The sequence below is a fragment of the Psammomys obesus genome, unplaced genomic scaffold (assembly GCF_907164565.1).
Source record: "Psammomys obesus unplaced genomic scaffold, mPsaObe1.curated_primary_1811, whole genome shotgun sequence".
In the NCBI taxonomy this organism is placed as follows: domain Eukaryota; kingdom Metazoa; phylum Chordata; class Mammalia; order Rodentia; family Muridae; genus Psammomys; species Psammomys obesus.
This window is the reverse complement of record NW_026596131.1, coordinates 16,060,164-16,075,939: the sequence shown is the minus strand read 5'-3', so window position 1 is coordinate 16,075,939 and position 15,776 is coordinate 16,060,164. Positions and strand designations below refer to the sequence as shown.

The 15,776-nt window shown below is 49.2% G+C and overlaps 1 protein-coding gene across 1 annotated transcript in view; it reads right to left on the bottom strand.

The window, feature by feature from the left end:
• Positions 1–4,950: 4,950 nt before the first annotated feature.
• The window catches only part of Foxk2 (forkhead box K2), a 54,804-nt gene continuing 43,978 nt past the window's right edge, over positions 4,951–15,776 (bottom strand). Inside the window, exons 8-9 of the mRNA XM_055592273.1 lie at positions 15,298–15,507; positions 4,951–7,965 (exon numbers count right to left, since the gene is read on the bottom strand). Coding sequence (XP_055448248.1) covers positions 7,772–7,965; positions 15,298–15,507 — 404 coding nt within the window. The 3' untranslated portion in view covers positions 4,951–7,771. The remainder of the gene's footprint in view (positions 7,966–15,297; positions 15,508–15,776) is intronic.

Here is a 15,776-nt window from a genome sequence, read left to right as displayed (position 1 = left end):
CTACGACTGGACAAGGGGCACATTTTCCACATTTATTTACCGACACAGACTTGCTGTGTGGTCCAGGCTCAAAACCAGTATCCCCTCTTGCCTCTCCTGGGATAAGAGGCCCTGCCCAGCTTCAGTCCCCGAGGATCATCCTGAGTAGGCTGGGCTCTGTGAACTGTGCTGCCACCCGGGCTGTCTCACGAGCCATTAAACAGCTACGGGCGTCTGTGTCTTAGCTATTGTGTCTCATGTGGGCCAGGCTGCTGAATAGCAGAGGATAACCCTGAACTCCTGATTCTCCTCCCAGGCGCTGCAATTACAGGCATGCACCACCATCCTTGCCTGCCTTCCTCCCTCCTCCCCCAGTTTTTTGAGACAGGGCCTTCATCTCTAACTCAAACTGCCTTGGACTTTGAGTAATCTGCCTTAGTTTCCAGAATACTGAGATCACAAGAATGCACTACTGCCGGGCACACTTTCTTACTCTTAAAAGTTCTGGTTTAGGGCTAAATGTAGCTTGGTTGGTTAGCACAAATACACAAGGCACCGAGTTCACCTTCCAGAACCACATACATGGTTTGGTGGTATCCCGAATTACAGGCATATTACACACTGGTAACCCTGGGAAGGAAAGACGCTGTCTCAAAACAAAATAATAGAACAAAAACTGGTCTTGAATGAGTGACAGAGCTGTCATAACATCACCTGATGTTTTCCTGGATGTTTTGTGTAGAAAACAAACGACTCGGGCTAAAGTGACGGCTCGGCACTTAAGAGCACTGGCTGCTCTTCCACAGAACGCAGCTTCAATTCCCAGCACCCACATGGCAGCTCTCACTGTCACTCCAGTTCCGGGGGATCTGACGCCCTCACACAGACAAGTGCAGGCAAAACACCACTGCATATGGAATAAAAATGAAGACAATTGACTCTGCTGACCTTATGTATTCTTAAACTATTCTCATCTGTGTGAATTTGAACTAACAGCTTACAATGATGGGAGGAGAATTTCCAACAACCATCCTTGAAGCATGTGCTTCGGAGGGTGGGGGCAGGGTAGAGCAGAGCACTGGTAAGAGGCTGGGGGTCTTGTGTGGAATGGAGCCACGTCTTTCTGTGCCTCCCAGGTCCCTCCACTTTTCTTTTTTCGAGACAGGGACTCACTATGTAGCCCTGGCTGCCCTGGAACCCACGGTATAGACCAGGCTGCCTGCCTCTGCCTCCAAAGCGCTGGGATAGAGATGTGTGCCGCCCCACCCAGCAGATGTGCTGACAGGTCACTGACGCCTGCCCCCCAATGGGAAGAGTCCATTCTCCCGTTCCTCCAGATTCTCCTCGGAGATGTCTTCTGGAGAATTTCAGATTTCTACACCTAGTGCCTGCCTTAAGGGCCTCTAAGCTTAGACACTTCTCTAACCAAACTTGGCCTCCATTTCCTTAAATGACAGCTCTAAAGTAAAGCCTTTTTAATTACGGCCAGTGATTGGGTAAATGGAGGTTCCCATGTTCAAGTCTCTTTGATACAAACCTTCCACCTCTGTTCGCTCTCCCAAAAGTTTTAAATGTACACCTAAAGGAATTTTTTCCATAACCTACTTAACTTCGTCTTCTGCCTATGTATGTTCCAGTATCCTGCCAGATCCAGGTGTTTCCTACACCTACGGCAGTGCCAAAGCAGCTACCACAGGTGTTCCAGTCTGACCTCACGACTTCCATCAAGCTGGACCTGCACTTTCCCTCCCAGCCATGGATGTTCTTACAGACCCTGGACAGCATCAAAACAGCCTGTTCTTCCTGGACTTGGCCAGCATCTCACTCAGCCTTTTGACCTCCCTCCAGCGCCCCCAGTGTCAGCAGGAAGTAGCCAGAAGGGAATCTATGCCCATTGTTCACTTATTAACAAAGGCTGGAATGATATGCTTCAGGACCAGGACAGTAGCTCCTAGTATTCTCCCAGCATTCCTCAGTCTCACAACTCTCTACTGGCAACCCTCTGCCCTGAACTTTCCAGGGCAGGGGCTTCCCCTCCTCCTCTTGACCACGTAATCTGGACATTTTGTTGCTATTTTTTTTCTCTCTTATACCCCCTTGCATGGCAATCAAGACCTGCTTCCAATGAAGTAAATAAATTTATATACTTTAACTTGCCTTACATGAGAAGCAGCTCAAACTCTTTTAATTACTGAAAAATAAAAGAATGTTAGTGTTTAGGCAGCCTGCTTCTGGGTTGCCTAGCAATCTATGATGCCATCACGTGTCATCTGCCAGGTAGCCACATCTGGCAGGTGTAGTTAACATTGCTCCTTAAAAGGTTCAACCAGCCACTTTGTCTCTCTCTTACTCGTTTGCCCTCTTACCCTCTCCCCTTTCTCTGTCTGGGCACTCCGCCTTCTTTCCCCATCATGTCTCGCTCTCTCCTCTCTTCTCCATCTAATAAACCTCTTCCATGTAAGATCTGCTGTGTGCATCATTATTTTGTTTGGTTCTCACAGATGAACTCAGGCCATCAGGCTCAGCAGCAGTCCCCACTCCTGCAGGTCCCTCTTTCGAGGCCTCTGACTTTGTTTATTTCTTCGTTTTCCTCCCCAGCATTCTTTTGGAAACTTTCAAGTTAACTGTTTCATTCCTTGTTCACTGGTTACTGTCTTGTGTGTGTACCTCTATATGTATGGGGCACGAAGGCCAGGGTGCAGGCCTGGAGGGTGGGAGGGCTCCTGTAGGAGCTGGTTCTCTCCAACTGTTCCAGACCGAGACACTGAGCTCAGGCCATGAGGCCCGGCAGCCAGTACTCTTGACTTAGCCTCTCACTGGCCCTTTGTTGGTTGTTTTTGTTACTGTTAGCATACACTAGGAAAATGCTTCATCACCGGCCCTGCAGTGTCTTTAACTGGTATTTCAGACTATTTACGTCGGCCAATGATGCTTCCGCTATATACGGTGTCTGTTCCCCTCCCTGCTTTTCTGCATTCTTCTGAACTGTTTGGGGAAAAATCAAAATTCACCTGTTGCTTTGAGCTGTGGTTACTGGTGTGGTTGTTACTGCATAGCACAGACTACAGACCTAACTTTCCAGGACGGGTTTTACTGCTTCAGAGCTCTGCTTCCTTTATAACTACTGAAATAAATGTTCTAACTAAACTGTGACAATTCTGAAAGTCCAATTGCAGGTTTTGCTTTGAGTAATTTTAGTACAGGCAAATTAAACGGATCACAATTTAAAACAGGAGAATATTGCTTAAACAGCTCTAACTTTTTTTTCCTTTAGTCCTAAAACTTTAAATTTACCTGTTTTTACCCGTTACCAGCTTTTACCTGTTATAATCAGTGAAGTGAAAAAACAAGGAGTTCCTTGGCCCTCAAAAGCAGCTGCCCTGGCTAGTTCTGTTTTTATTTAAAAGAGCATCTTGTTTTGCTTGTTCTTTAGCCTTTAAATCCTCCAGTTTTGCTGGGTGTCCCTCCACTGACCTAAGTGACCGCAGTGTCCTCCCCATCCACGGCCTGAGATGACCATGATCCTCTGGGGCTCTGAGTTCAGTCTATACCTATGGACCTAAGATGTCCGTGGTCTTCTGAGGCTCTGAGTATAGTCTACACCTATGGACCTAAGATGTCCGTGGTCTTCTGAGGCTCTGAGTAGTCTACACTTATGGGCCTCAGCATATCCACTTCCTTTTTTTTGAAGGAACTCCATCTTTTGCCTTTTGCTAGGAACCAAGGGGCATATGTCCCTGAAGCTAATTTTTCTTCCCAAATGCTCTACCAACTGAATAATTTATGCCTAAGATCTATACCTTGTTGGTGTGTTTAAAGAGCATTTGCTGTTTCAGGAAGCATGGCCAGCCCTAACCTCACGGTGTCTGCTGTCACTTAACTTTGGGTCACACTGGAGGGGATGGCTGTCCTTTTTATGTCTAGCTTTCTCCGGCTATTTGCTTCACGCTCTGGAACGTGACTGCTGTGCCGAGTTCATGTCCACTTAGCTTGTGTGCCCACATCCAGGCCGGTGTGGAAGGGTTCTCCCCGCCTGTTCTGAGCTGCTCAGACGATCCCCAGCTCCTTCGGGCCATTTTCGCCACGCTGGCTGCAGATGAATGCGGGGTGCAGTGCTAACAGGGGATTTCTAACCCTCCTGCATGCTGCTATCTCCTCCCAGAAACCGTTTCTGCTGTTGGTTAGAAGGCTCAGATTCTGGCCTTCCTGTACACTACAACTGACTCAACCTGGGGCCATAATACAAAGAAAAAAAGGGCAACAGGAAACATAATTGGACCCACCAGCCAGTATCCCATTTTCCTCCTCTCCCTCAAACCCTCCGAGCAGGTCTCATGTAGCCCAGGCTGGCCTCAAACTTGCTTTGTAGTCAAGAATGACCATGCATTTCTGGTTGGTCTGCCTCTACCTTCTGAGTGCTAGGATTACAGGATTACCACACCTATTTGCGAAGTTCTGGAGATCAGATCTGCACATGCATAACAAACACTTTACCAAGCAACCTTCCCAATTCCTGGCCAAGGTCTGGAGCCTCCATGTCCCCAGTGCCACAGCCCGTGGGAGCCACTTTCTAGGACGCCCTGTGGGCGGGGCAGACAACTGTGTACACTCCTGGCTTTGGACACGCCCCCATGCCTGCTGTTTCCGTATGTCCAGTATTAGTCATGTGGTGGCCTGGGCAGCAGCTGGGAGACCAGTGTCACTACCTGGGAACCTCCACACCCATATACCTATCTGTTATCCTTAGGTCAAAGGTCAAGCATACAGGAGGAGGAGCAGACAAGCACAACTTACAACACTAAAGGAACTTCAGCGCTGGAAAGCCAGTGAGCTGCCACACCGCTGCCCGTACAGCTGCAGCTGTCACGAAGACCCTGTGCTGCAGCCCATCTGCGCAGGTCCTGCTAGTCTCCCCAGCACAGACTACAAAGGTAGACGCATCTGCTTGTCAAAAGACAGTGATACTCTGTATTCAATTAAAATTAATAAAAATATTTTATTGAATTTCAGGAACTTGGTACTTTTTAAAAATTCCAAATCTTTGCACACATATCAGCACTCTGCTTCCTCTAGACCTGCAGGTGCTTGGACTTCACGATTGTCACTTCTCTCCTTGTGTCACACAGCATAGACAACCCAAGTCCTGATGCTCCCCAACCCCTTCTCAACTACAGCTACTCTGTGAAGCGCCCTCCCCAGCAGAGGACAAGGAAGTGGGGCGGGGCATGTACGGAGACCCGCTGCTGTCCGCGCACACTCTGCAGTGTGGGAGTGTCCATACAAAATCACACCACATTCTGGAGTGCACTGTACCCAGGACACAGCTGAGCTTCCCTGTGTGTTCTGTGCGGCTCAGGCCAAAGCTGCTGAAGTCATCTAGTCCCTGAGGGAGCTCAGAGGTTTGGTAAAGGTCAAAGAGAGACTCCTATAGCATTCAACACTGAGGTGCCAGCGGACCTGGGAACTGCTGCCAGGTGCTACGTCCCCACATCAGACATCTGTGAGGGCTACAGCACAGGAGCCCAGCTCTGGCGTGTGGAGAGCCTTCTGGGAACTCAGATGAACATAAACTAAAGCAGTGCCAGAACACTGGGAAGAGAACCTGGGTTCAGTACTGTTAAGCTAAGCTTTAGCTTCTGCCCTCTCCTTGACAGCTTTACATTCCTATGTACCAAAGCAGCAGCAAGGCCGATACAGCAGCAAGGAGAAACGAGTGCATGCCTGTGGCTGCACAGGCACACTTCACCCACTTGAGACAGACAAGGTGGCCTTAAAGGAAACAGAAAAACCCTCCTCTACCTTAAATTTTCCTATGATCCCCAAAAGAACCCCCTGCAGACCCATACGGTCCGGGGCTCAGGTGCCAGTCTCAGGCTTCACTCACAGGGGGCATCACCCAAGCCCTGGTCACCTGCTACTCACAGATGTCCCCAGACACACAGCATGCCCAGCTGGTGGAGTGTGAGCCCACCCCCACTAGGGTGGCCTCCACCAGAGCATCACGTTAACTGAAGCCCAAAATCTGGACCCACATGGTGGACACAGCACGAGCTGAAGGACTTTAACTTACTCTGCAAACGGCAAACCTTCAGGAAATGCACACTCCAAGGTTACCTGCAAAAATGATGGCGGCAGACTGCGGTGGGCACACACGCTCCCGCTCACATGGCGTCTCACCTTTATCGTTGAGTGGCCGCGTTCTGGCGTCCAGCTGGTGTGCAGCAACTGCGAAATGCCAGCACGCATCAGCTGCAGCGACACCGTGACAGCTCCATACTGCGGCTGAAGCACACTTAGAGCACACTTAGCATATTTGGTCTTTATGGAAGTAATGCTTTAAATTGCCGAGATATACCATTCTGAGCCATTTCCTTCTACCAGGAAAATACAGTCCCTCCCCCCCTTAAAAAATTAAATACCAAAATAACTACATTTAAATAAATAACCATATGATGACATTAGGGGGAAAAAACTCACAATGAGGCTATCACCCTCTGCCTGCTGCTTAGCTCTAGGTCCAGAATGTTCTGGAAAGGTGAGTGGTGATCCCGAGTGTGGGCCAGGCTGCTGGCCTCCACCTCTCTTCACCCTTCCCTCTTAATTATACTTACTATATGACATGAATCAGGGTTAGTGTGGGGCTTCGATAAAAAAGCCTGAGACATCTCTGAAATCAGATAATCAGAAAGCGGCCTGAATGCTCGATACTTGGCCACAAGGTTTACTTCCACAACCCTCAAGTTAACTGGCAACACCTCTCTAACGGCTCCTGCCATGAGTGAGCCATGCAGTCAGAAGCCAGAGCTGAGCTAAGACTCCTGAGGTTCTGCAGAGATCTATGACCTTGGTCTGAAAACGTGTGACAAAAGCCTGGACCTATTTCCCACAGAGGGAGGAAGGGTCTGTTGCTTTAAGCATACACAATGTAGGAGACTTGTTTACTAGAGTGGAAAATTACGCCAAGAACAAAGTCGACATAAAGAAACAGACAACAAACCCGCAAGTAAGAGCAGGCACGTGCAGCCCGGAGGCTGGAAGGCCCCAGGCCTCATGGGTCCATGCAGCCTCAGCCCACCGTTCTCTACAGTGGCACAGGGTAAATTCATCAGGTAACTGCTCTAAACAGAAATGGGCAAGTAGGTGTCCTAAGGGAGTGCCACCCAAACACAGGCAGGACAGACTAGAGCAAACCTTCCCGTGGGCTGAAAACAAACCACAGAAACAAACAAAATGACGCTCTTCCCCCCAGATGAACCTCAAATTTCCAGAGCAGAAATGGAGTGATATGAAATGTCAAAGACCCCATTATTTAGCAAAGAAAGGACACCCCCAAGTATTCTAATTCCACATGTGGACAACAAAACACTGTCTTGTCTCTCAGCCACAGCCAGCAGGTCCTATGAGGGCAGCAGGTGGCTGTGGCTCTGAACCCTAAAGGACAGCCAGTGACATCCACTTGCAGCAGGCGCCGCATCCTCATAGGATGCCCAGTCCTTCGGGACCTGGAGTTCTTGCTTGTAGTAAAAGCTGGAGCCCGCAGACGGCAGCCCAGCCAGTGCTCTGTAGGAGACATCACCTCCGGAAGCAGGGTTGCTGCTGTGGGTCTGTTCAAGTGTAATGTCTTTAAATTAAGGAGTTTTAAGGCCACCTGGGTTCACGTTTTCAGTGCTGAGAGGCGAAGTCCAACCGCAGGGCCCTTTACCCACTGAGGACGTGCTCCCTGCTTCAGTCAGAGGCAGCATCTCCTTTTGGCACCACAAAGTTGATGTCTGAAGAAAAGCTCTCCCAGCAGCTAGTTCTGGATCCCCTTTTCTCTCACAGCCGCTGGCGGTGCATCCACGCTCAGAGCAATGACGATGCTCTCACCATCTTCCGCTTTAATGCGCTTGCGCTCTGGCTGCTCTGCCTGGTCACCGTTCTGGCGCTTGGTAGGCAGGGATGCTGACGCTGATGCATGGGTGGCCAACATGTGGAGAGGGCTCGCCACTGCTGAAGACAGAGAGGAATCAGAACCTGCACTCGAGTGTGAACCCCTGAGCACAGGGCCACCCCGGCACGCCCAACCTGAGCTTTGCACAGAACCCCAGGGACAGCCCTACAGAGGATCCTAAGCAGAGGAGGACTGCAACAGGACAAAGCCTGGCTAGCAGGCACCTCCACAGCAAGAAGAACCTTTGTTGCCTCCGAGAAAGCACAAGCTACTCGGGAGTCAGTATGGCCGAGACAAGACTGCTCACTGGAGGACAGAATGCTGAGCCCTCTGCAGAGGAAATAATACTGTTCCGGGTCCCGAGACAGCAATTCTCGCCTGTTCAGGACATTATCTAGAGCATCTGTCTACAGAAGACATGGTTATGCTAGCAAAGTAGGTTACAACTTGCCAAGCCTGAGAAGCTGAGTTCCATACTCAGAACATACGAAGAGAACCGACTCCCACGGCTGCTCTCTGACCTCTCGTGTGCATGTGTGTCACGTGCCCCCATGAATGTCTTTTGGGGGTAGGTTACACCTACAGTATCCCCCCCCTTTTTTACATTCTCAGTATGTAGCTTTGGAGCTTGTAGAGATCCACCTCCCCAAGTGTCCAGAGTGCCAGACCTGAGGCCCTGACTACAGCAAAGGCTAGACTTCCAACTGAGGCGACGGGAAATCCTGCATGCCAAGGCTGCCTACGTGAACGGCAGCAGCTAGGTTTCTGTCGAAGATGCTGTTACATAAGACAAACACTGAGCAGAGTACAGTGCCTGCCAACCTAGATGGGCCTCAGCACAGAGCTGAGGAACCTGGCTGAGCTGTGAAGGGAGAGCCTGTTTCTACTTGGCCCTCGCATTACAGCAATCGTCTTTTCTGACTGAACTGGCCTCACACCTACATAAGCGGACTCCTTAAGGTCTATTTTTCTCAGTTTGTGATTCCCTGCCTCAGCCTCTAGCACATCCTACCAGCATGGCGACCACAACCTGCAAGCTGTCTTCTCTTGGAAGTGCATTTACTCACATGTATCAAGCCCTGCTGGTTGCTTCTCCAGACAGCTCCAAAACACAGATGCCAATAGGAGCCTGACACTGTTCTTTCAAGTTAAGCTGTCCCTGTCACACGCAGTACATTCCTGAGACATGTAAGTCATCATGTCACCAGGGGAACAAGAAATAGGCTGAAAAACCCACACAGAGCACATTGGCTGCTTCACAGCAGCTCACTGACAAAACAAAACAAAACAAAACAAAACAAAACAAAACAAAACTAAGAGTCCTGTCCTCCAGTCCAGGTATAACAAAGCTCCTTCAAGTTGTCAGATTCTCCACAGCTGCAAGGCACCAGTAAACCTGAGCACAGCATAAACACAGCCACAAAGTGGAACCCAGGGTCTTGTGCATGCTAGGCAAGCTCTGTAACATCCCTAACCCACTGTACATGAGTTGCCACAGGGACTTGGGAGAGGCAGGTCCCACTGTCAGTGGCAATCACATCATCCAGCTGCGATGGAGAAGGCACCAGCTGCCCTCTCAGCTTTCCTAATGTGGCTGATGCTGAGTGTGGCCCGCTGCCTAACCACTGTTACAGATGCAGGACGTAAGTGCTGAGGGTCTGGGCATATGGCCTAGACACCCTCAGGGCCAGTCTAGCTCCAGCCTGCGCTGGAGCTCAAATTTCGGTTCCAAAGCCTCATGACAGAGGTGTTCTTCCTCAACTCCAGTTTGTGCACTTCTGGGAAAAATGGCTCCCACACACAGGTCCTGCTCTGCCCACTTCCTGAGCTGTGAGAAGAAAGAGGACACCGATCCACCACGAACAGGGCACCCTCCCATGCAAGCCCAGTCTATGGAACTGAGAGGGCTGTACACAGAGGAAGGGCGGTTGTGCCAGTCCTCACTGCACACCTACTTCCTGTCAAAGTTCACAGACGTCAGACGACCAGAAAAAGATACACACACAGCCCCAAATATATGTATGTAGGAAGTGTCGGTGGCTTTAGGTCACAGCCACTGCCAACAGCACCATGCAGGGCTCTGGCAAGAAGACAGTTCTCATGGTGGATTAGAGCCATTATGAGGGAGGGGTGCATTATAAAATAACCCTAACCCTTCCTCCTGCAGACAGCAGCAAGGCGGCACCAGCAGTAGGTGGTACCTTACTAGAGAATGGGCCAACCACCCTAAGAGCCAGGGACTTGGCTTGTTGTAAGTATCTAGTGTTAGCTACTGTTACAGGAACACAAACACTAAGACAGGGGCCTGATAGGGAGTCAAGCAGTTCTCTAACAACGGTGTAAGTGCAAGTCTGAGAACCAGGACAGACCAAGGAGGCACTCTTCAAGCAGCCGCAGCGAGCAGCGGGATACAGAGCAGCCTGGAGGAGGTGGGCCCACAGCACACAGGCTGGAGGAAAGGTGGTGAGCTCTAGTGTGCATGGGTGTCGGCCCCACTGGGCCAGCTATGGGGTGACTCTCCTGGAAGCGATGTGCGGCACCCTGGCCCCACTGGGCCAGCTATGGGGTGACTCTCCTGGAAGCGATGTGCAGCATCCTGGAAACACGCCTCTTTTTCAGGATAGAGAAAGCAGCAGGCTGGGCAGGTGCACAGGGGCCACATACAGTCTCGGATCAAACAGAGCTCTACTTATTCATCTTAAAATCCTCAAAAATGCTGGGTCTGGTGGTATACATCTTTAAGCCCAGCACCCAGGAATCAGAATCAGGTAGATTTGAGCTCAAAAGAGATCTGTGTCAAAAATAATTTAAAAAGAAGCTGCCCGAGTGGGATCTTGATTTTCAGCACTCAGGAGGCAGATGCAGGCGGATCTCTGTGAGTTTGAGGTCAGCCTGCTCTGACCTCAGAGTGACTCCAGAACAGCTATGGCTACACAGAGAAGCCTTGTCTTGAAAAACCACCCTGCCCCCCCCCCAAAAAAAAAGAAAAAAAATATCACTGGTTCAATCCCCAATACCACAAAAATAACTTAATTTCTAAAGTTGGTGAGATGGCTCAGTGGTTAAGAGTTCTGATTGCCCTTCCACAAGACTGATGTTCAATTCCTAACACCCACATGGCAGCCCCAAACCATCTGTACTTCCAATTCCAGGAGATCCAACACCTCTGGCCTTGAATACCAGGCCAGCAAGCGGTACTTATGTGCAAAGAATAAAATGGTCGTAAATACACGGTGCCGGCGTGCTTCATTATGTGTACAGCTCCGGACCCAGTCCTCGGCACCGCTTTACTAACACTGGGTGTGACGGAGTCACAGTTCAGAGACCCATCTGCCTCTGTCTTCCCAAGTACTGGGACTAACGTACATGCCAAGTATTGTAAGCATTGTTCACTATATTGTCTGTGTACATATTAATTATATTATAATCATATCATGTATGTGCCACGGTACAATGTACAGAGGTTAGATTTTTTTTGGGGGGGGGGCGGGGGGTTCAAAACAGGGTTTCTCTTCGTAGCCTTGGCTGTCCTGAACTCGATTTGTAGGTCAGGCTGGCCTTGAACTCAGAGATCCGCCTGCCTTTGCCTCCAATGTGCTGGGATTACAGGCGTGCACCACTGTGCCTGGCTGAGGTCAAAATCTGTACAAGTCAGTTCTCTCTTTCCATCATGTGAATTCTAGAACTTGAACTCGGGTCCTCAGGTTACACTGGGACCAGTCCAAAGACCCAATTCATAGTACTACTAAAAAAATGACAGATACAGACAGATCACACACACACACACACACACACACACACACACACACACACACACACACACAGAGAGAGAGAGAGAGAGAGAGAGAGAGAGAGAGAGAGAGAGAGAGAGAAGGAGAAAAGGAGGGAGAGAGAGAACATGAACTGAGAAAACCAAGAGGGCACTGCAGTGCTGGGCAGGGGCGTCTGTGTCAGGGCTGTGCAGAACTGACCTTGACCACAAGCCCCATGAGGAGGCAGCTGAGAATCTCAACTATCTCCTCAGCAGACTCCAAGTGCCAGGCACCAGGCACCAGGCACCTCGCCGTTCGTTCCCACGCCTGGGTGCTATGCGCGTCATACTGACACGGCTACTCAGGAAGGCAGTGTCTACCTGGGTGGTGGCTTGAGGCACCAGGGGGCAGGTCAAGTTTATCAACACAAGAACTTGAAGTTGAGTGAGTACAGGCACACACATGGGCAGACACACACACACGTGAGTGTGGGCCAGCACTGGATGTTCTCCCTCATCTTTTCTGTTTCTGAGAAGAGGTCTCTCACTTGGCTTGGAGTGTCTGTACGTAGGCATGGTGATACAGACGACAGTTTTATGGAAAAAATTCCCTGGACCATGCCAGGCAGCATTCAGTCACAGAACCACACCCCAGCCATAAAACACTCTTGTAAAGAAGCACCAGCCCCAGAAATCCCCCAGCCCTGACTGAACTAAAGGCGAGCCACAATCAGACACCGTAAGAGCACTTGCTGCTTACTCTTCCAGAGGATCCAAGTCTGGTTCCCAACATCACTCGTGTCATGTGGCTCACAACCACGTGTAATGCCAGGTTCAGGAATCTTTAAAAACAAGGACAGCAACAAAAAAGTGTTCCATAAGGCAGGTCTAAAGAAGGCGCTTGGGCTCTTCCACTATTTCCATTTGTTTATTAACTCTTGTGCATGCGCCACAGTTCTTCCCTGAAAACTTTCCATGGATGAGGCTCCAAAGAGGTTTCAGACAAAAAGCACCAAGAGCAGCATTCTCAGCTTCCTGCAGGCTGTAAGAATTCGCGGACACCTCCACGGTACAGCGAAGCCTCAGTGAACCTGAGGGTGTCAAGCAGTGCCCTCCAGTGTCCACACCCCAGGCCGTTCCCGCTGCACCGCCATCCCCGAAAGGTGAAGGGCAGCGCTTCTCTCTGCCAGGCATCTCCTGACACACCCCTTCTTAGACCCCGGGTCACCACACTGACCCTGGCAGAAGTACAAGATTTCTGAACAGGCAGTACCTTCACTCCACCCCCAACGCCAACCACACGATGGAGCTGAGGTGTGGCAGCCTTGGTTTTGAACACACAAACACTTTGCACTGCTTATACCATTATGGCACACAGTGCCGGCAAAGGCTTTGGGAAACATCCTGGCTCAGACCCATGAATCTTTACTAGGAAATGCAATGTTTAATGTATATACAAAGTTTTCTACTATCATAGTAACACTGTGCTTTAATTATGGAAAAAAAGGAATAATGTTTTTCTATCATTATTCCCCAGCATTTAAATATCAAATCAATATATCTTTGCATTGCACGGTTGAAAGGTTCAAACAGGGGCTGAAAAGATGGCCAGGCAGTTCAGAGCACTGGCTGCTATTACAGAGGAGCTGGGTTCAATTCCCAACACCGACATGGCAGCTCACAACTGTCTGTAACTCTAGTTCCAGGGGACCTGACACCTTCACACAGACATACATACAAGAAAAACACCAATGCACATGAAATTTACAAAAGGGGGGGTGGTGGGAGAGATGGCTGTTTTTCTAAAGGTCCTGAGTTCAATTCCCAGTAACTACATGGTGGCTCACAACCATCTATAATGAGATCTGGTGCCCTCTTCTGGCCTGCAGGTGTACATGAAGGCAGAAAACTGTATAAATAATAAATAAATCTTAAAAAAAAAAAAAAAAAAAAAAGGCCAGGTATGGTGGCACATACCTTTAATCCCAGCATGTAGGGAGGCAGAGGCAGGTAGATCTCTGTGAGCTCAAGGCCAGCCTGGTCTACAAAGTAAGTCCAGGACAGCCAAGGCTACACAGAGAAACCTTGTCTCAAAAAAAAAAAAAAAAAAAAAAAAGGAAAGAAAAAAGAAAGAAATGTTCAAAAATTGTTGCTTCAGTTGCTACGATTTTCATTTAAAAAATTCAATAAAATTTGTATTGTGGGGAAAGCAGGATAAAAACTGTTATTGTGATTAGAAGACTGTGTAACAATTAATGACCTTACATATTCTTCTGCTATTTTGTAGCCTGTATTTATGAGAAACGGTGTCTCCTCAGCACTATGATTATAAAATCTAACTATGAGGCCAATGAGATGACTTAGCAGGTAAAGGCTAACAGTTTTAAAAGAAAGAAAAACAACAAATAATTGCTGCCTGACCGTCAGAGTTCAATTCAAGAAGCCTATACAAAGGTGGAAAAGAGCAGATGTCACAGTCGCCCTCACGCGTGTGTGATGGCACACGCACAGCACCAGTTTACAAATGTTTATTTTTATTTTTGTGCATGCCTGTAAATCTCTGCACCTGTGCAAACTCATGCTGTGGTGCCTGCAGAGGCCAGGAGACCCCGCCAGATCCCTGAGGTGAATGCTGAGAACTAAAGTCATGACGTCCAGAAGATCACAGAGCAAGTTCTCCCGCCCCAGCTTTTTACCAAGTAAAAACAAGTCAGTGAAGCTGTTCTATGTCCTAAAGCAACGTTTAACTCTTATGTCAAAGAACGAAGCACAGGCGTGTGATCTGTGTGTTGCTGAGTAACTGAACACATGCATCTCTTTACTGGGCGGTTGAGTCGGTCTTTCTGGGCCAGCACAGGACGGCTCAGCAGGTAAGGGTGCTCGCTGTCTACCTGGGTCACCTGAGTCTAACCCTAGAGTCCACACAAAGGTACAAGGAGAGAGCCCAGTCCAAAGGTTGTCCTCTGACCTTCAGTTTGTGCCACCGCTTTAGAGAGAGGTTAGCTGCGCACTAGCACCCGCCTTTTCTGCCTCAGCTTCCGGGATGGCCGCTGTCCCCTCACCCCCTACACCACAGCGAGTCCTTCTGACATTAGACTGCTCCTGTCAGGTGTCTTGTCAGGGAAACAAAGACAGCACCTACTTCCACAACCATGTACATTCATGTATGCCTAGAGCGCTGTAGAAATTTCTGGGGTTGGCTGGAAAACCAGCTCAGTTAAGAACACTGGCTGCTCTTGTAGAGGAACCATGTTCAACCCCAGCACCAAAGGGCAGCTACTTACCGCCTGTAACTCTAGTTCCAGGGGATCTGAGACCCTCTTCTGGCCTATGTGGGCACTGAACACACATGGTGCACACAAGTTCATATGGGCAAACACCCGTAACCATAAAATAAAAAGATTAGAAAATTTCTAGGGACAAAGGGGCCACAGTGGACATTTTAAAGCTCTATTTTGGCCGACACTCAGGGCATCACTGCACTTCTCCAACTTTAAACGCAAACATCTCTGCGCACAGAGACACGACCGGGATAAAACTGAACTCGCAACGCTTCCTTCCATCAGTGAAGAGCCTCTGCTCCAGCGGCAACCCCAGAGAGCCGTGAGGAGCGAGCGAGCGCCCGAAGGCTGCTTACCACTGTTCACCGGGCTGTGCACTGCTGTAGGCATTGGTACCACATGAGTTCCGTTTTGTGTTACAGTCTTTATGGGAAGCTGGTGCTGACCCAGAGGCGCCTGCTGCACTAAGGTCACCGTCTGAACAGGGGTGCCCTGTGATGTCTGGATGATCCGGCTAGCAGCGCCTAGTGCAGCTGGGCTGATTGCAGGGACAGGCTCTACTTTCACTGAAATAAAAGAAAAGGTAGAGATGATATACTGTTGCAAAGCTAAGATCTAGCAGTTTAAAAACAAGTAATGCTGTTACCAGCCTAATTTCAAAAGGGGTATGCCAGGACTATCAAGCAGAAGACAGCCGGTTAAGGCCAGTCTGGGCTACAAAGTATGTTTAAAACTAGTCTGGGTAACTTGAAACCATGTCTTAACTTTAAAGATAGATAGATAGATAGATAGATAGATAGATAGATAGATAGATAGATAGATAGATAGATAGATA